The sequence below is a fragment of the Rhinoraja longicauda genome, chromosome 3 (assembly GCF_053455715.1).
Source record: "Rhinoraja longicauda isolate Sanriku21f chromosome 3, sRhiLon1.1, whole genome shotgun sequence".
Lineage (NCBI taxonomy): Eukaryota > Metazoa > Chordata > Chondrichthyes > Rajiformes > Arhynchobatidae > Rhinoraja > Rhinoraja longicauda.
In genome coordinates, this window is record NC_135955.1 from 70,494,840 (window position 1) to 70,516,595 (window position 21,756).

A 21,756-nucleotide genomic window follows, 5' to 3' on the forward strand; every position below is an offset into this window, starting at 1 on the left:
TCTGAACATAATGACTTGGCAAAGAAAGTACTTTGCCAGAGCATACCAGCAAGGAGGATTCAAAGGTAATCTCTGCAGGGTCTTGAAGTGGAGAGCCACCACCTGGGTGCAGAACACCCTCGCAATTGGGAGATACCGGACCGTTGCAGCGACTGTGTTTCCCATTGCCCCAGAAGAAACGTTCCAACTTCCTCTGGGTCCTGGCAACAAAGGCAGAGGGCAGGACCAAGTCGACCAACCGGTATCACAATAGAGGCCACCAGTTGGTTTATGGCCAGTGCTCTGCCTCTGTAGGAAAGTACTCAGAGACAAAAGTAATTGCCCGGCTATGGCACTGTCAGGCCTTCTTAGAGCCCTGCCAGTTTGCTGGCCAGGTCTTGAACGGGATTCGGGTGGACTTCCAGAGAGAGGAGGTGCGTGATACTCTGCAAAATATCTCATTTTCTCCAGCAACCATTGATGCTTGCAGAGGACACAGCCGAGAAAGCTTGCTGGCACAAGCCTCCTCCACAGGTCAACTCCTTCTTTGATATACAGGAACAACTACATGCAGATGGAATATAACTGGCAGGACGAGGGGCATCGCTGGCCAATTCTACCCCCAAAGCGGGATGCCATTAAAAATCTATTCATCAACACAGGGCACTCCACAGCTGCACACAAAAGCCAAACCCAAGCCACAAAATGTAGCCCGAGTCTCAAAAAGAGAATACGTGATCCAACCTGTCGAACATCTTCTGATTAAGGGAGGAAAAAAGTGACCGACAGACCAGCCCTCTGGAACAGGTGGATATGGTCCAAAAAGAGTAAAACGGTACCAGAATGGTCCACTTAGGCCGCTGGGGAGCTCTTTTAGAAACATATAAAATTCTTAAGGAATTGGACAGGCTAGATGCGAGAAAAATGTTCCCCATGTTGGGGGAGTCCAGAACCAGGGGTCACAGTTTAAGAATAAGGGGTAGGCCATTTAGGACTGAGATGAGGAAAAACTTTTTCACCCAGAGTTATGAATCTGTGGAATTCTCTGCCACAGAAAGCAGTGGAGGCCAATTCACTGGATGTTTTCAAGAGTTAGATATAGCTCTCGAGACTAGCGGAATCAAGGGATTTGGGGAGAAAGCAGGAACGGGGTACAGATTTTGGATGATCAGCCATACTCATATTGAATGGCGGTGCTGGCTCGAAGGGCCGAATGGCCTACTCCGGCACCTATTTTCTTTGTTTCTATGAGATACTGGCCCGGAAAGTCAACTTTGGAAGTTGGCTGTTGGAACCTCCCAACATTTGATTTTACAAATTCAGAATTTTGATGTCCAAAATTCAGAATTTTACATCAAAATTCATAATATGTCGCGTAGTGCAACTTTTCAGCAAAAAAAGTATGCACGCCAAATACGCGTACGCATTGCGCGAAAAACGACTATTATTTCCAACAGTCTGTAGTTCTTGGACTACATATACAATGTCAGGCCTATCATGAGTATATTCTGCTATTTATAGAAAGGTTATTGAACAGAAAGAAATACTTTTTACAACACAAAAAAAATAAATTGTTTTGTTTTCTCCATTTTGCTTTTTCCTTACACAAAATGTATGACTAAGTTATGAAGAAAGAGTTTCATTTAAAAATGCACATACATAATTTCATTGAAGACATACTTGCTCCAGTGGTCTTCAACAGCAAATCACAACAGTCCATGTCACTAATGCGCTCCCGAGGGGGGGGGGGGGGGGCGAGAGCGAGCTGATCTGTTGAAGACGTGCGGGTCGCATTGCATTGTGACGTCACACGTTGAACACCGGCGGGGGGGGGGGGGGGGAGCGAATTAGTGAAAGGTCCGGGGGGGGGGGGGGGGGGGGGGCATTAGTGAAAGGTCCCAGACAATGTCCTCTAACTGCAGGCCCGAAACGGCCGTGCAATAGGCGGCCATCTCCTCGTCCCCCAGCTGTGCAGCTGCTAGGGCGGAATAGTCGATACCCCCGGCCATTTGAAGAACGGCGTGGACCGCGGGTCTAGACAGGGCGTCGGCCACCCTGTTGTTTTTGCCCTCCACGAAACGGATTGAGGTGGTGTACTCAGACACGTACGCCAACTGCCTCTGTTGCCGCGCAGACCACGGATCCGAAACCTTGGCGAACGCAAAGATGAGTGGCTTGTGGTCCGTAAATGCGGTGAAGGGTCTCCCCTCCAGGAAGTACCGAAAGTGGCATACGGCGAGGTAGAGGGCGAGGAGCTCACAGTCGAACGCGCTGTAACGCCATTGGGCCCCGCTGAGGTGCCTGCTAAAGAAGGCGAGTGGCCGCCAACACCCGTCGATGAGTTGCTCCAGCACCGCACCGACCGCCACCTCAGAAGCGTTCACGGTCAGGGCGGTTGGGGCATCCTCCCTGGGATGAACGAGCATCGTGGCCCTGGCCAGGGCCTCCTTAGCATGCTCAAACGCCGCTCCTGCTTCGTCGTCCCACTCGACCTCCTTGCGACGACTAGCCATGAGGTGGAAGAGTGAGCGCATAGTTCCGGTTACCGCCGGCAGGAAGCGGTGATAAAAGGAAATCATCCCTACAAATTCCTGCAGGCCCTTGACAGTGGTCGGTCGGGGGGAACCGGCGGACAGCGTCCACCCTGTCCGCACACAAGGTCCACCTTGGAGAACACAGATGTTCCGGCCAGGTGGGCATTAAAGTCCTGGATGTGCGGGACCGGATACCTGTCGGCGACGGTCGCGTCATTCAAGCGCCGATAGTCCCCACATGGGCGCCAGCCCCCATCCGCCTTAGGGACCAGGTGGAGTGGTGACGCCCACGGGCTATCAGAGGAGCGCACGATGCCCATTGACTCCATCCGACGGAACTGCTCCCGAGCTAGACGGAGCTTGGCTGGAGCGAGACGCCCCGCTCGGGCGCGCACGGTTGGCCCGGTGGTGGGGACTTGATGCTGCACCCCGTGCTTGGGAGCGGAAGTGGGTTTCGACAATGTCCGGGAAATCCGCCAGGATGCGCGCGTAAGTCGCATTCACGGACGACAGGGGTCCGACGTTGGGGGAGACCGGCCCCAGCGTGCTGGAGTGCACCAGGCGCATCCACGAGCATCGAATGTGCCCGCAGGAAGTCGGCACCCAGCAGCGGCTGGGAAACATCGGCGATGACGAACCCCCATGTAAACCAGCTATTGCCGAAGTTAAGGGCGAGCTTGCGGACCCCGTAAGTGCTGATGGGGCTCCCGTTCGCCGCAGTGAGGAGGGGGCCACGTTTGCCCGCATGGATATCGGCGGTGGAAGGAGGTAGAATGCTCACCTCTGCTCCAGTGTCCACGAGGAACCGACCCCTGGTGCGGCGATCCCGAGCGAACACGCGATGGATCTGGCCGGCTGCCGAAGGAATCACTGACGGCCGGCCCCTGCATTTCCCGGAAAGGTACAAGGTAGGCGACATTGCTTCGCATTCGGTCCCCACGACGGCGATAATAGCACCAGCCCCCTCTGCTGGTGGTGCAGACTGGGATGCCCACCAGCGACCTCCGGTGGCCTCCAGCGGTATGGGAGGTGGTGCTGCCTGGGCTGACCACCAGCGACCTCTGGTGGCGTCTGAATGAACTGCAGGCGGGCCGTGCGAGATGGCGGCCGGATTTCGCCGCGGAGGTCGCCCTGAGACGCGGTCGACAGAGGCCCCGGCTTGCTGTGCGCCTCTCGACGCCGTGGAAAAGATGGACAGCGCGTCCAGGTCCTCCCGACGGGACATCCAAAGCTGGTCAGCGCGCTCGCCCAGCGCCTGCGTGTCGGTGAACGGATCCCCGGCGAGCTGCACGCGTAGGTCGACTGGGAGCTGCCGAAAGTAGGCATGCTTAAATAGAAACAGGGCTCGTGGCTGCCCATAAGGGCGAGCATGTCCTCCAGAAGGGCTGACGGCCGTCGGTCCCCGAGGCCCTCCTTGCTCATAACTCGAGTTGCCCGCTCGACCTCGCTGAGGCCGAACCTCCTGATAAGCAGGTCCTTGCGGCCCGCATATTTGTTAGCCGCCGGGGGGGGGGGGGGCGTTCAGGTAGGGCTTTACTCGCCTTGCTGTCTCCTGGTTCAGGGCGCCGACGACGTAGAAATACTTCGTCTCTTCCATGGTCACGCCTCGCACAGCAAACTGTGCATCTGCCTGCTGGAACCAGACCTGAGGCTCTTCGGTCCACAGGGTCGGTAGTTTGAGCGCGACGGCATCGAGGACGGCAGGACCAGGTTGCGCATTATTGCGATTCATCACGACGCGTGATGAATGTCGAGGTCATCAATGTAGTGGCCTGGCGGAGGCCAGAGAAAAGGCAGGACGCCAGGCAGGTTTAGCAAAAGGTCTTTATTTGCCTGTGTGCTCCTACTCACAGCGAAGTCCACCTAGGGATAAACCACACCTCCCAACGGGCTGACCTTTAACCCCTTAAGCCTGTCCGTCAAGTGACGAGGGGAATGACCCAAAGAGTGGTCTGATCCACAATAGTTATGTTTCTAAGGTAACTTAGAAATGAAAAATAATTGTGTTATAAGGACAATTGTGTCAATAGGGTTAGGGTCCAATAGGGTTAAGGTAAGGTTTCAGACTCGCAATATGTCTATTTTTGTGGTAGCAAGCAAAAAAAATACTAGTGGCGAGAGGTTTATAACATGCTATAAAGTATTGTTGCACGTGTCAATTTCAATGGCCTCCCATGGTTAAAGTGGCAGCTACGTCCTTATGAGACAATTATGTCAGATTACTGTGGGAAAGTTACCTTTAAGGTTACCAGGAAAGGTTACCTGGAAATACGTCCACCCCAAAACTGTTAAAGTCTGAATGGTTTTTCTCCCTTTGTCAATTTCCAAAGTAATTATTAAAAGGTTCTATAATTGTAGCTGAAATTGATTTATATCCAATTTGGCTCACATAAGCCAAATAACGTTCTGATTCACTCATGTTATAGAAACACGTTTTACAGTAGAACTGCCTGTATTTTAAGTCAGACATTACACATTGTAAGGTAAAATAAAACCAAATATCAATTTAAAGAGGCTGGACATTTTAAAAATCATGAACATCATACAACAATCAATCAAATTAATCCAGCCAAAGTTGTACAAAATTGATTGGTGTGATACAGTTTGATTCAACCGATATTACAACTCTACTTTATTCTGAGCCTACAGCTTTCATTTTTATTTTCTTCCTAAATTCTTCTTAAATAAATAGCATTGATATAATCTCATTACCTGTGCGAAATGATATTGCTGTGACTGGTCCCCAATCTTGCTGAAATTTCATTAACATTTCATCATATTTCAGATTATGAATAACTATCATGCCAGACGTTAGGCCTACAGCAACTACATCCACTGCTGGGGCCTAGAAAAAAGAAAACACAAAAAGAAAATTATGTGAAGAAAGCGAATGGTATGTTGGTCAGTGAAGAAAGCGAATGGTATGTTGGCATTCATAGCAAGAGGATTTGAGTTTAGGAGCAGGGAGGTTCTGCTGCAGTTGTACAGGGCCTTGGTGAGACCGCACCTGGAGTATTGTGTGCAGTTTTGGTCTCCTAATCTGAGGAAAGACGTTCTTGCCTTAGAGGGAGTACAGAGAAGGTTCACCAGATTGATCCCTGGGATGACGGGACTTACATATGAGGAAAGACTGGATAGACTGGGCTTGTACTCGCTGGAATTTAGAAGACTGAGGGGGGATCTTATAGAAACATATAAAATTCTTAAGGGGTTGGAGAGGCTAGATGCGGGAAGATTGTTCCCGATGTTGGGGGAGTCCAGAACCAGGGGTCACAGCTTAAGGATAAGGGGGGAAGTCTTTTAGGACCGAGATGAGAAAACATTTCTTCACACAGAGAGTGGTGAGTCTGTGGAATTCTCTGCCACAGAAGGAGGCCAGTTCATTGGCTATATTTAAGAGGGAGTTAGATGTGGCCCTTTTTGCTAAAGGGATCAGGGGGTATGGAGAGAAGGCAGGTACAGGCTACTGAGCTGGATGATCAGCCATGATCATATTGAATGGCGGTGCAGGCTCGAAGGGCCGAATGGCCTACTCCTGCACCTATTTTCTATGTTTCTATGTTTCTACCAAGTTGGGCCCATTCCTTGTCGAGGGGGAACAGGGAAGAGGAAAGGGTGACACTGACGTGGGCCCCATAGCGCCAACGCTGCAGCCAGAGCGAGCCGTGGACCCTCACCCCCCACTCAATCCCCCTATTCCCCCACACCTCCCCCCACTCACCCGCTCCATGCCATCCTACCCAACCCGCCCCCCCCCCCCCCCCCAATCGGGCGTCAAGTATGTGGTCGGAGCTGAACACAAAATGGCAACCCTCCCCAACTGCACAATTGCTGGAGCTGAAAGCAACATGGCAACCCTCCCCCAATTGAGCACACTCCGGAGTTCACCCACTCCATCTCTCCCTCACTCCACGCCCCCCTCCCTCCCTCCGCCTCCCCCTCACCCACTTCATCCCCCCTCCTCCCCCACCCCCTGCCTGACGCTCTCGTCATCCCCTCCCCCCCACTCACCCACTCCTCCCCCCCACTTCATTCCCCTCCCACACCATACCCCCCTCCCTCACCCACTCCACCTCCCTCCCACTCCACCACGCCCACTCTCCCGCACACACACACACTCCATGCCCCCTCCATCCCCCCACTCCACGACCACGCCCCCTCCCTCCCCTCCCTCCACCCCCCCTCCCTCACCCACTCCATGCCCCCTCCCCCCCCACGGACCCACTCCATCCCCCCCCACGGACCCACTCCATCCCCCCTCCCTCACCCCTCTCCCTCCGTCTCACCCACTCTATCCCCCCAACCCCCACCCACCCCAGCCCCCCTTCTCCTCCACCCACTCCATCCCCCTTCCTCCTCCCTCCCACCCCCACCTCATCCACTCCATACCCCTCCTCCTCCCCCACCCACTCCATCCCCCCCTCCCCCCCTCTCACCCACTCTATCCACCCTCCTCCTCCTCCTCCCCAACCCCTATCCCCCCACATCCACCACCCCTCCTCATCCACTCCATCCCCCTCACCCACCATCTCCTCCTCCTCCCCCCCCCTCAACCACTCCATCCCCCCTCCCCCATCCTCCCTCCCTCTTCTGATGCTCTCGTCACCCCTTCCATTGACCACTGCCGTCACTCAGGCGGGTTCCGCCCCCCTCCCCCAAACTGCGCGTGAGCCTTTTCAACGGTTTTTGTTTAAATGGAAATGTCTCCGAGTTGCGCATGGGTCTTTTGAACTTTTTTAAAATGGAAATGTCTTCTTCGGGTTTGTTAACTTTTTTTTTTAAGGGTTTTTTTGTTCAGTCTAGTCTGTGAAGTAAGAGGGTTTTTTTAAAACTTTTTTTTAAAATTGGAAATTGTTCTCCCCACTCACACACCCCATCCCCTCTCAACAACTGCAGAGGGGTGGACCCGTTGTCGATCTGCCGGCTGGGAGCCATAAATCCTACCGATGCGTGCACTTGTTTGCAGGCGGGGAGCGCCCCCCCGGGTCATCCCCTACTCCCAATTCCTCCGTCTATGCCGCATCTGCGCCCGGGATGAGGTGTTTCACACTAGGGCTTCAGAGATGTCCCCGTTCTTCAGGAAACGGGGCTTCCCCTCCTCCATTATAGATGAGGCTCTCACTAGGGTCTCTTCTACATCCCGCAGCTCCGCTCTTGCTCCCCTCCCCCCACTCGCAACAAGGACAGAATCCCCCTCGTTCTCACCTTCCCATTTGGGGTTAGCAATGGTGTCAGACAAGGGGGAATCTTGTCCCCAGTTCTCTTCAATCTCTATATTGATGATCTGTCCAAGCAATTGAAAGCCTGTAATACTGGGTGCATGATTGGTAACACTTTAGTGAACCATATTATGTATGCCGATGATCTTGTGGTCCTTAGGCCATCTAGCGCTGGGCTACTGCAGCTCCTTGCTACATGTTCTGTGTTTGGTGTGGAACATTATATCAAATATAATGCCAGTAAGAGTGTTATGATCCGTAGAACCTCTCAGCCAGCACCACCATTGAATGTGATCATGGCTGATCATTCTCAATCAGTACCCCGTTTCTGCCTTCTCCCCATACCCCCTGACTCCGCTATCCTTAAGTGCTCTATCTAGTAGTATAAGAAAATAACTGCAGATGCTGGTACAAATCGATTTATTCACAAAATGCTGGAGTAACTCAGCAGGTCAGGCAGCATCTCGGGAGAGAAGAAGCAGCATTTCAGTCTGAAGAAGGATCTCAACCCTAAACGTCACCCATTCCTTCTCTCCCGAAATGCTGCCTGACCTGCTGAGTTACTCCAGCATTTTGTGAATAAATCGAGCTCTATCTAAATTAGTTATCTCTTGAATGCATTCAGAGACTTGGCCTCCACTGCCTTGAGGCAGTGAATTCCACAGATTTACAACTCTCTGACTGAAAACGTTTTCCCTCATCTCCGTTCTAAATAGCCTACCCCTTATTCTTAAACTGTGGCCCCTGGTTCTGGACTCCCCCAACATTGGGAACATGTTTCCTGCCTCTAACATGTCCAACCCCTTAATAATCTTATATGTTTCGATAAGATCCCCGCTCATCCTTCTAAATTCCAGTGTATACAAGCCTAGCCGCTCCAGTCTTTCAACATACGACAGTCCTGCCATTCCGGGAATTAACCTAGTAAACCTATGCTGCACACCCTCAATAGCAAGACTATCCTTCCTCAAATTTGGAGACCAAAACTGCACACAGTACTCCAGATGCGGTCTCACTAGGGCCCTATACAACTGCAGAAGGACCTCTTTGCTCCTATACTCAATTCCTCTTGTTATGAAGGCCAACATTCCATTGGCTTTCTTCACTGCCTGCTGTACCTGCATGCTTCCTTTCAGTGACTGATGCAGTAGGACACCCAGATCTCGTTGTACGTCCCCTTTTCATAGAAACATAGAAACATAGAAAATAGGTGCAGGAGTAGGCCATTCGGCCCTTCGAGCCTGCACCGCCATTCAATATGATCATGGCTGATCATTCAGCTCAGTAGCCTGTACCTGCCTTCTCTCCATACCCCCTGATCCCTTTAGCAAAAAGGGCCACATCTAACTCCCTCTTAAATATAGCCAATGAACTGGCCTCAACTACCTTCTGTGGCAGAGAATTCCACAGACTCACCACTCTCTGTGTGAAGAAATGTTTTCTCATCTCGGTCCTAAAAGACGTCCCCCTTATCCTTAAGCTGTGACCCCTGGTTCTGGACTCCCCCAACATCGGGAACAATCTTCCCGCATCTAGCCTCTCCAACCCCTTAAGAATTTTATATGTTTCTATAAGATCCCCCCTCAGTCTTCTAAATTCCAGCGAGTACAAGCCCAGTCTATCTAGTCTTTCCTCATATGTAAGTCCCGCCATCCCAGGGATCATTCTGGTGAACCTTCTCTGTACTCCCTCTAAGGCAAGAACGTCTTTCTTCAGGTTAGGAGACCAAAACTGCACACAGTACTCCAGGTGCGGTCTCACCAAGGCCCTGTACAACTGCAGCAGAACCTCCCTGCTCCTAAACTCAAATCCTCTTGCTATGAATGCCAACATACCATTCGCTTTCTTCACTGCCTGCTACACCTGCATGCTTGCTTTCAATGACTGGTGCACCATGACACCCAGGTCACGTTGCATCTCCCCTTCTCCCAATCGGTCACCATTCAGGTAATACTCTGCTTTCCTGTTCTTGCCGCCAAAGTGGATAACCTCACATTTATCCACATTATATTGCATCTGCCATACTCGCCTAATCTATCCAAGTCACTCTGCAGCCTCCTAGCATCCTCCTCGCAGCTAACACTGCCACCCAGCTTCGTGTCATCCGCAAACTTAGAGATGTTGCATTCAATTCCCTCGTCCAAATCATTAATATACACTGTAAATAACTGGGGTCCCAGCACTGAGCCTTGCGGTACCCCACTAGTCACTGCCTGCCATTCCGAAAAGGACCCGTTTATTCCTACTCTTTGCTTCCTGTCCGCCAACCAATTTTCTATCCACCTCAACACTGAACCCTCAATGCGGTGTGCTTTAAGTTTGTACACCAATCTCCTAACTTGACACCATTCAGATAATAATCTGCCTTCTTATTCTTACCACCAAAGTGGATAACCTCACACTTATCCACATTAAACTGCATCTGCCATGCATCCGCCCACTCACACAACCTGTCCAAGTCACCCTGCAACCTCATAGCATCTTCCTCACAGCTCACACTACCACCCAGCTTTGTATCATCTGCAAATTTGCTAATGTTACTTTTAATCCCTTCATCCGTCATTAATGTTTATTGTAAATAGCTGCGGTCCCAGCACAGAGCCTTGCGGTACCCCACTAGTCACTGCCTGCCATTCTGAAAGGGACCCATTTAACCCCACTCTTTGCTTTCTGTCTGTCAACCAATTTTCTATCCATGTCAGTACCCTACCCCCAATACCATGTGCTCTAATTTTGCCCACTAATCTACTATGTGGGACCTTGTCGAAGGCTTTCTGAAAGTCGAGGTACACCACATCCACCGGCTCTCCCCTGTCAATTTTCCTAGTTACATCCTCAAAAAATTCCAGTAGGTTAGTCAAGCATGATTTCCCCTTCGTAAATCCATGCTGGCTTGGAATGATCCTGTTACTGCTATCCAAATACTCCGCAATTTTGTCTTTTATAATTGACTCCAGCATCTTCCCCACCACTGATTTCAGACTAACTGGTCTATAATTTCCCGTTTTCTCTCTCCCTCCTTTCTTAAAAAATGGGATAACATTAGCTACCCTCCAATCCACAGGAACTGATCCTGAATCTATAGAACATTGGAAAATGATCACCAATGCGTCCACAATTTCTAGAGCCACCTCCTTAAGTACGCTGGGATGCAGACCATCAGGCCCTGGGGATTTATCAGCCTTCAGTCCCATCAGTCTACCCAACACCATTTCCTGCCGAATGTGAATCTCCTTCAGTTCCTCTGTCACCCTAGGATCTCTGGCCACTAGAATATCTGGGGGATTGTTTGTATCTTCCTTAGTGAAGACAAATCCAAAGTACCGGTTCAACTCGTCTGCCATTTCCTTGTTCCCCATAATAAATTCCCCTGCTTCTGACTTCAAGGGACCCACATTTGCCTTGACTATTTTTTTTCTCTTCACATACCTAAAAAAGCTTTTACTATCCTCCTTTATATTATTGGCTAGCTTACCCTCATAACTCATCTTTTCTCCCCGTATTGCCTTTTTAGTTATTTTCTGTTGCTCTTTAAAAGATTCCCAATCCTCTGGCTTCCCACTCTTCTTTGCTATGATATACTTCTTCTCTTTTATTTTTATGCTGTCCTTGACTGCCCTTGTCAGCCAGGTTGCCTCTTACTCCCCTTAGAATCTTTCCTCCTCTTTGGGATAAATTGATCCTGCAACTTCTGCATTGTTCCCAGGAATACCTGCCATTGCTGTTCCACCGTCTTCCCTGCTAGGGCCTCTTCCAGTCAAATCTGGCCAGCTCCTGCCTCATGCCTCTGTATGACCTTTTATTTTGACGCTGTGACCTCTGGTCCTCGACTCTATTTCTGGAAACATTATTTCCACATCCACTCAAACTAGGGCCTACATACCAATCATAAAAGTAATGTTTTCTAGGCAATCTTCTTTATAAGAAATGAAATTTGTAAAGTGAAACACTTTGCAGTTATAGCAGAGACTAGGACACATGAGAGCAGGTTGAAAAATCGAAGGCAACGAAAGCTGTGGGAGCACATGCGCGCGTGTTCGGACGGAACCAGTATTATCACTAAATACTATCATTTTATACTGCATTACTCTTGCGGGATAATTCTAAAATTTATACTGCCGACTTTTCCAAAGAATTCTCCCAAAGATTTTCATTCAAATGCCATGGACCGTTTGACCGCAAGTACTGTTATCATCATCAAGAAACAGAAACTTCCAAATATGAGTTTGTGCTTGAACTCAACACCAATTATAACAGAAAAATACTGACCTGTTGAAGAACAGACACACTCGAGTCCCAACCTTGAAAGGTGTACAAAAGTTTGCTACATTTGGATCAGAAAAGAAAAAAATCGTAAATGTTGGGGATTTTTTCTTAAATTATGTGAACCACTGAACTAATGTCACCCTATTGTTCAGTAAAGAAAATTATTTAGCTCTTTTAAGACTTGACCATCGCAACTTAATGATTCGCATTTCAAAGACAAATATTTTAAAAAACAATACAAACAGATTTACAAAGTCGGATAAAAATAATCGGACATCCTGAAAACCTCACCCATCTCAATAAAATAGTCAAAGTAGCTAGTTCAAGTCCAACAAAAAATATCCAATAAAACTTTGGTCTAGCTGCTACATGTTTTGTACATTGTGGTCAAGGTCAGCTCTATTGCTGCTCTCACTCAGCTTATGAATCATTACTCCTCCAGGTTGGTATTTGTTTTCGAATGGTGCTAAAAAGCTAACAAGGTTACAAGGTCAACTGCATTTCACAACATTTATATAACTTCTGTTTTTCCCTCTCTTTTCTCATTAAATCAACGAGCTTGCTTCATATGCAGTTTATCACCACCACCACTTCCCCCAATCATAGAAGGTCCTTTGTTCTTTCCATATATTATGGATACACGGATAGAACCTTCCACACCCTCTCTACAATTTGTATTCTCACTTTTTCTGTGCCTTTGTCCAACTTGCTATTTTACTGATTCTGTGAGACGCTGTGTTTCAAAAATGGTTCTGCTTTAAGCTGTAAGTTTTAACAGAAAAGGCTGGTGCCTCAGTAATGCAAAATTTCTGTTACATCTTACATCAAGTATAAAGCATCACCAACAGTCAACAGATCATTAGAATTGCAAAGAAACGGTCTAGGTCAAATTGAGATGTCATGGAGTAAGTGGCATAGAAGCAAAGTGGAAAGGGGACAGCGGGCATGAAAACAACAATTTCATAGTATGATGTTGGGCTGCAGAAATGTTTTCAACGTCTAAAAATGGAGCAATGGAGACAAGTCAGTAGCTATCCGTGATCATGATTTGGTATCATGTTTGTGTAAAATGTTGCCAAATGAATTTGGTCACAGCACCATAAAGATTATAATAGATTAAACAGATGATGCATTACCATTTTTGTTGGGCAAATAGAGGATGGGCAACATTACCGCTGCCGAGAACAAATAGGAAATGTATCAAATTGAAAAGTTGTTGTACCATTCTAATTTTCAATTTATCGGTAGTGGGAATAGAGTGACCTTGACATACAAGCAGATTTCCAGCTTCAAACCTAGATTATATCACAAAATATGTGCAAAAAGCTAACAAAAGCTCAGTAATATAATTTTCAATGTATCCTTTCCATTGGAAAAATGATTGGTAAATAATGTAGCATGTTACCCTAGTGAAAGCTATTGGCATGGATAATACACAATCAAACACAGTTAAACTACACCACTCCACAATTTCAAAATATCTATTTTATGTAATATCTAAGTATAAGTTTAGAAATGTATCCTTCAAGTAAGACATGAACCAAATTTTAAAGGCTAATGTCATGATCCTACTTTTCACCAGATGTCAGGTCTGAAAAGGAAAGGTTGAAGATCATTTTTGGTTTTAAGTGGACTTTAGGTTTATCTAAATTTTAAAAAACTTCTAGGAAAAACAACTAAGTAGAAGTGTTTAATAATTATAACATTTTATTTTTTTAAAAATAGAAGCTGGACTAACTTGGACTTAATATTCCAAAGCTGAAGACTTCCTTGCTGGCTGCCAAGTAACAATTTGTTGATATAGGTACTTGGATGCAGAAGGGCAGAAACTGTAAATGTGATTTTATCAAAGTTCAGTTGGAGGTATTCTTCTGCAAATAAAAACAATAAGGTTAAATAAAGCATTATACATCATTAAGGAATATTTTCATTCTTATCATTTTACAATGGCAAAAGTAATCAAAACTGCAGGGGATCTTGCACAAGCTCGCTTAGAATTAGTGTAACCATGCAACGGGTTAGGTTTCGTCTTTATTAGAAAGTCCCTGGTTTAAACATTTACTAGGCTTAATCCAGCTGTCAGTGCCTACATTTACAATGGTTTCAGTATACTTGTTATATATATATCAGTAATATTAGTAATGGAAAATATCAGCCGGCTTTGTAGCTTCCACTTGGCATCAATGCAGAACAAGCTTAACAACAATGTTCTATAATTGACCGGGGTACAAAAATGTCCTTCCATACACAAAGAATGCTCAAATGATTGAAGGAAAGACATGTAATCCAAAATGGCTCACAAAATTCAGAAGAGGCAATGCAAGGAATAAATAATGAACACAAATTGGTGTTGCATGTTTTTTTACTAACTTGGAGGTCTCAATGCTTCCAAATACAATTCCAGGAAGTATAGGAACTAGTAGCTACAATAATCAAAAACAATTCAATCTTTTAAACTCACCCTCAGATTGCACATCCCAAACTATAAGCGTGTTATCACGATCCACTGAGATCACATGATCACCAAAAGGCAACAAAAGATGGACCTCTGCATTATGGCCTTCATATGTATATACAATCTGAAGTTAACGGAAAAATCAGTCAGATCATTGGAAACATAAACAATTGTTAAATACGTCTTTTTTAAATCAAGTATTAACAAATTAAATTAATGCAAAAGAGAAAACTGAGCGCTCGTAATCAATGGCAAACAGCAAAAAACACAATTTACCCCAAATCATTATTTGTACTGACAAAAATGCTGTTGATTTTACTTACCAAATTCTAATAGAAAAACGTATTTATCATCAATTGAAAAATTAATATCTTTTTTGGATAGGAAGATGTAACTTTTCTCACTCTGCTTCTCCATTTTCAACATTGCCATTTTGTAATTAATCTCCTGATTACCTAATCCACTATTCAGCTATACCCAGCTGCTGCTCATATTGTTATACTAGCTTCAATACAAATCAGACATGGCTTAACATTTGTTGTCAGGAACATATGAATAACAAGTATTTGGCCAAGGCATCAGGACAATCTGCACTCATGGAATCAAGATGTCAATAATGGTACTTGAAAAGCAAAACAATCACAAATGTTGGAATGGAAAACACTGGAGATGCTCAGCTGGTCAGGCAGCATTAAAGGACAGAGAAATAAGGTTAACGTCACAAGTCGGATGACTCTTCAGCATAGATAACAGTTATCAACATGAAACATTACATGTTTCCCAATTCACCTATGCTCCCTGTCCTGCTGACTATCCCCAGCATTTTATTTCTGTCAGCAACAGTATTGTAACAGACTATGAACTTCATTGAGGAGACAAGGACTACAGAGGTGAAGACAAAGTTAAATCATACGTCACAAAAATTATGAAAAGAGATTAGTTTTACTTGGCTTCATATTCCGTACAAACATTGTGGACCAATGGGCCTGTTCCTGTGCTATACTGTTCTATAAATCTATACGGATGTTCAACTGTAGTTGTCACTTAGAAATATTTTAATTTCCTTGACAACAAATGACAAGTTTTTCTGCTTTCATACTTTTATCAATTGTGTTACATTATTTGCAGGATGACAAGCAGCATCAGGAACCATTAACCATTGAACCAGCATCGGCAGTTTATGATTCTCCTCCAACACATCTTTTGCCAATTAAGAATCTCAACGTACAGTTGTTTCCAGAATATTTCCTATCACTAACATTACAGCAAGTGCTGTTACGACAGAGGTCATACTTTGCAAATCCTAGCTTCCTTCAATAATCACATTTGTAAGGAGCGAGTTTATAATCTTGATGGTGGTAACCTTTCAGCACTCCTTTCTATTTCTTTATCCTCATTACAAGAAATCACAGCTATTTTACATTAGATTAATATTTCATTAAATAAAATTAAAAAATAATGCAGTTATTTTAATTTGATATTTCAAACCCAAAAAGATTTCTTGTGCCCTGGCATTTTTTAAAGGTGTCGTTCAACTCAAATAAAATTTTAACTCACATCTTTGTTTTTGGCAAATGCTTTAACATAGTTGCCATGAGCTGCAAACACAAGCATTCGGTCTGCTGCCAGACAGGTGATGTCCTCAGGAAGTGGATTACCTAGAAGAAGAAATAATATTTACACTGGAACTTCATCATATTAGTTTTTATAGGGAGCCAGGATACATTTTATTTAACAGGACGTTACAGGATGTCGTAAATTTCTGCAAGTTGCTTCCCTCAAAAAGTAAAACAGATTGAGAATAGCAAACGTTATCTGCACTTATACAATGTTCATATACAAGCCAAAACACATCAGCATGCCTAACTGCATGGTAGTTAAAAGGATTTAGCAGGAATGAAATGACACACCCATGCACAACTTGTTGCTCAATTCCTCTTTGCCCCTGAACAGATGAGGCAGTTCAGCATCAATCATATTGACACATTAAGGAAAGATGATCCAGTTTGGGATAAAGTTACTGAAGAGGGAAAATATAATTTCTCTTAAAATTATTTTTCTAATTACATTTATTATAACTTTTATGAAAAAAGTTCAACCTAAACAATAGGTCACCTGACAGGTGATTATATTTATTTTCCAGTGTGCAATTGCTTTACCTCCTCCCTTTTTTAATTGAGCCTTTTAAAATCTTCAGAAACATCCCGAATATAATAAAACATTTTTCCTCAGGCACTGCCTCATCTGTGACATTTCCCATATCTTCATCTTTGTATCAGGCTTCTTTGCTGGCTATAAAACTGCAATATTCTCTACACTACAATATTATTTAGCAGAAAATATTATGGCAAATTACAAAAGTAAGAAAGTCATGAGAAGCATGTGCTCGTTCTTGTTCCTATCCAGCAATTAGAACCATTCTGAATCAGAGCTTTACTGATTTGATTTGACAAATGGGATTTACGTCTGTGGACAAAGCACATTGATTCCGTTTTCAAACCATACAGGATACAAGTTCACGAGCATGTAGTCTGTAAACCAATGCTGGCACATGCAGAATTAAATTAACCAAACAGATGAAAAATGGAGATCAGTAATGAAGAATGGCAAAGGCAAACGTGCTCTCGGTACTATAATGATTCCACAAAAGCTCTGTACATTAATTAACTTTATATATTTGCAGAAAGTTCCCCAGAATACAATACAATACAATATATCTTTATTGTCATTGTACAGGGGTACAACGAGATTGGGAATGCGCCTCCCATACGATGCAATAATTTAATTAGCTAGTCAGTATTAATTTAAACAACAACAACCCAACGAAACAAATTGTAACAGTTTTAAGACAGAATAAAGTGCAAGTAGATCTGTGCCGGATCACTGTGCGTTTTGACCATCCGGCTCAGCAGGACCGGTTCATAGCAGCTATGGCCCATGGGATGAAGCTGTTCCTGAGTCTGGAGGTGCGGGCGTAGAAGGCCTTGTATCGTCTGCCCAATGGAAAGAGTTCGAACAGACTGTTGCAGGGGTGTGAAGAGTCTTTGTGGATGCTGGTGGCTTTTCTGAGGCATCGTGTGATGTAGATGCCCTCCAAAGCTGGTAGCTGTGTTCCGATGGTCCTCTGAGCTCTATGGACTACCCCCTGAAGAGCTTTCCTTTCTGCCTCCGTGCAGCTGAGGTACCACACAGGGATGCCATGTGTTAGGATGCTCTCTATAGTGCAGCGGTAGAATGTCGTCAGCAGCTGTTGGGGTAGACCAAACTTCTTCAGTGTTCTTAGGTAGAACAGTCGTTGCTGTGCCTTCTTGACCAGCGCAGCAGTGTTATTGGACCATGTTAGGTCCTCCGAAATGTGAGTGCCCAAAAACTTGAAGCTGGACACTCTCTCCACACTGTCCCCGTTGATAAAGATCGGGGCATATTCCCCGTTGTGTGACCTACAGAAGTTGATGATTAGCTCCTTGGTCTTGGTGGTATTTAGGGACATGTTGTTATCAGAGCACCAGTCCGCCAGGTTCTGCACTTCTGCTCTGTATTTTGTTTCATCACCGTTGGTGATCAGCCCAATCACCGTTGTGTGGTCTGCAAACTTGACAATGGTGTTGGTGTCGAATGCAGGAACACAGTCGTGTGTGAAGAGGGAGTAGAGCATGGGGCTCAGAACACAGCCCTGTGGTGTGCCGGTACTCAGGGTGATAGTGGAGGACAGGTGCAGGCCCATTCTCACTGCCTGCGGTCGCTCCAGCAGGAAGTCCAGTATCCAGTCGCGTAATGACGAGCTGAGGCCTAGCTGGTGGAGTTTGGTGATGAGCTTGGTGGTGACGACCGTGTTGAAGGCAGAGCTATAGTCAATGAATAGCATCCTCACGTAGGTGCCCTGTTTCTCCAGGTGAGTCAGGACAGTGTGAAGAGCCAGAGAGATGGTGTCCTCTGTGGATCTATTTGCCCTGTATGCAAATTGATGTGGGTCCAGTGAGCCAGGGATGCTGGATTTGATGTGTGAGAGGACCAGCCTTTCAAAGCACTTCATGACTATTGGTGTTAGGGCAACCGGACGGTAGTCGTTCGGGTTGGTGATCTTTGCACAAATTGACTCACTGCTAATCAAGAAGAAATTAACTATCACCTTGTGGAAGTACATTTGTGACAGTGGTGGTAGACCTTCAGCTACTAATCATTTCTTATCATGGGCTATCATGTCTTTTGCCCCTGCCATCTTAAATCTTTCTGGCATTCCAAGTTCTTCACATAGACGTAATTATTTCTGAAGGGCAATCTATTGAACATGCACATATTTCAGAAACACACAACGAATAACCAGTAGTCATTTTGATTACTTTTTTTTTTTTTTAAGGTCTACATTTCTTGTGCTAATTATTTAAAATATACATGACTTTAATGTTGTTAAATAATAGGGTTACATCTCATCTTTCAAATGAATTTACAATACTACAAATGAAGGCAAAGTTTCAAAAATAGTACAAGCACAAATAAAAATTTGCATACTTACTAACTGCAACTATTCCAAGTTTTTTCACCTGTTAAGACAAATATATTTTACATTAAATGAAAATCAAAAAACTATAGATGGTGGAAGAAAAATGTAACTACTGAATGTTTTCAGCATTTTCTATTCTTATTCTATATTATTTATGTAACATGATTAGCCTGCTGATAATTGCATTGGGGCATATTTTAAAGGCAACTGCAATGCACCACATATAACATGGAAACAAGCCCTTTGGCCCAACTCATCTGTGCCGAGCAAGATGCCTACCGAGTCAATCCCATGTGCCTGCATTTGGCCCATATCATTCTGATCTTTCCCCATCCAAGTGTCTTTTAAACATTGCAACTACACTTTCTGCAATCATTTCCTCTGGCAACTTGTTCCATATAGCCACCACCTGCTGTGTGTAAAAAAAAACTTGCCCCTCAGATCTCCTTCAAACTTCCCCCTGTCACCTTAAACCTACGACTCCCTTATCCTGGAAAAAAAGACTTGCCTTATCTATGCTTCCCTTCCCCATTTACTGCTAATATATAAAAATAGTAAATTAAAATATTGAATATTCTAGAATTCCCTCGTGGGGGAATGCTTGGGGGTGGGTAGGACAAAAGGGGGAGCCGGCGTGCTTTGTAACTTTGTCAGCGCTGTAGGTGGCTGCTATTTGTACACATTGTGTATGCAACCAAAACATTTCACTGTGCCTAATCAATGTGACAATAAAGTATTCCTATTTATCATCTTCATGTCCTCCTGATTTCCTTAAATTTACCCGAAAGAATTTGCTTGATCCTACCCGCCTGTACCTGACATATGCCTCCTTTTTCCTGACCAAAGCCTCGATATCAATTATCAACCAGGATTCCCAAATCGTCCCAGCCTTACCCTTCACTCCTAACCAGAACATGTTGGCAATTAACTCACCTAAGGTATCACAAAAAGCTGGAGTAACTCAGCAGGTCAGGCAGCATCTCAGGAGAGAAGGAATGGGTGATGTTTCGGGTCAAGACCCTTCTTCAGACTGATGTCAGGGGATGGGGCGGGACAAAGAAAGGATGTAGTTGGAGAAAGGAACACAGTGGGAGAACTGGGAAGGGGGAGGGCAAGAGAGGGGTAGAGGAGCTATCTAAAGTTAGAGAAGTCGATGTTCATACCGCTGGGGTGTAAGCTGCCCAAGCGAAATATGAGGTGCTGTTCCTCCAAATTGCAGTGGGCCTCAATATGACAATGGAGGAGGCCCATGACAGAAACGTCAGACTGGGAGTGGGAGGGGGAGTTGAACTGCTGAGCCACCGGGAGATCAGGTTGGTTAAGGCGGACTGAGCGAAGGTGTTGAGCGAAATGATCGCCGCGAGTGCATTGGTCTCGCCGATGTATCACTTTTAAAAGCCTTTTACTTGCTATTCATCCCTTTACCTGCAAACAGCATCTCCCAATCAGCCTTTGCACGTTCCTGTCTAGAGTCCTCAATTACAAAAAAAATGCATATTCATATCCAAGGATTAGTTCTCATGAGTCAGTTTCTGCAGTTATGATTTGGACCTATGCAAACACCGTTCATTAGAATTGAAAAGAACTCAAAGACACTTTGTGACTGATAGCCTTCATGCACCAACAGAATCTTTCGAGGGAGTGCAGCGAAGGTTCGCGAGGCTAATTCCCGGGATGGCGGGACTGTCATATGATGAAAGAATGGAGCGACTGGGCTTGTATTCACTGGAATTTAGAAGGATGAGAGGGGATCTGATAGAAACATATAAAATTGTTAAGGGATTGGACACACTAGATGCAGGAAACATGTTCCCGATGTTGTGGGAGTCCAGAACCAGGGGCCACAGTTTAAGAATAAGGGGTAGGCTATTTAGAACTGAGATGAAGAAAAACTTTTTCACATAGAGAGTTGTGAATTTGTGCTATTCTCTGCCTCAGAAGGTAGTGGTGGCTGATTCACTGGATGCATTCAAAAGAGAGTTAGATAGAGCTCTCAGGGCGAGCGGAATCAAGGGTTATGGGGAGAAGGCAGGAACGGGGTACTGATTGTGGATGATCAGCCATGATCACATTGAATGGCGGTGGTGGCTCAAAGGGCAAAATGGCCTCCTCCTGCACCTATGGTCCATGTATCTATGTACAGTGCCCTCCATAATGTTTGGGTCAAAGACCCATCATTTATTTATTTGCCTCTGTACTCCACAATTTATGATTTGTAATAGAAATATATCACATGTGGTTAAAGTGCACATTGTCAGATTTTATTAAAGGGTATTTTTATACATTTTGGTTTCACCATGTAGAAATTACAGCTGTGTTTATACATAGTCCCCCCCATTTCAGGGCAACATAATGTTTGGGACACATGGCTTCACAGATGTTTGTAATTGCTCCGGTGTGTTTAATTGCCTCCTTAATGCAGGTATAAGTGAGCTCTCAGCACCAAGTCTTTCCTCCAGTCTTTCCATCACCGTTGGAAACTTTTATTGCTGTTTATTAACATAAGGACCAAAGTTGTGCCAATGAAAGTCAAATAAGTCATTATGAGACTGAGAAACAAGAATAAAACTGTTAGAGACATCAGCCAAACCTTCGGCTTACCAAAATCAACTGTTTGGAATATCATTAAGAAGAAATAAAGTGCTGTGAGAGGACGCTGGCGTTGTTTGTTCGCCGCTTCTCACCACTTCTCTGTTTATATTAATTTTGCTTATTTTGGAAAGATTTTCTCTGTTTGCATAAATCCTTCTGCTTGGACTAATCCTTCTGCTTGACCCTCCTGCTATCATCTGCCCAGCTCTT

The 21,756-nt window shown here is 45.2% G+C and overlaps 1 protein-coding gene across 1 annotated transcript in view; it reads right to left on the bottom strand.

The window, feature by feature from the left end:
• Positions 1–21,756, bottom strand: part of wdr36 (WD repeat domain 36) — a 97,718-nt gene that overhangs the window by 66,047 nt on the left and 9,915 nt on the right. The window contains exons 2-7 of the mRNA XM_078397027.1: positions 18,967–18,994; positions 16,011–16,111; positions 14,460–14,577; positions 13,737–13,869; positions 12,002–12,056; positions 5,226–5,358 (exon numbers count right to left, since the gene is read on the bottom strand). Coding sequence (XP_078253153.1) covers positions 5,226–5,358; positions 12,002–12,056; positions 13,737–13,869; positions 14,460–14,577; positions 16,011–16,111; positions 18,967–18,994 — 568 coding nt within the window. The remainder of the gene's footprint in view (positions 1–5,225; positions 5,359–12,001; positions 12,057–13,736; positions 13,870–14,459; positions 14,578–16,010; positions 16,112–18,966; positions 18,995–21,756) is intronic.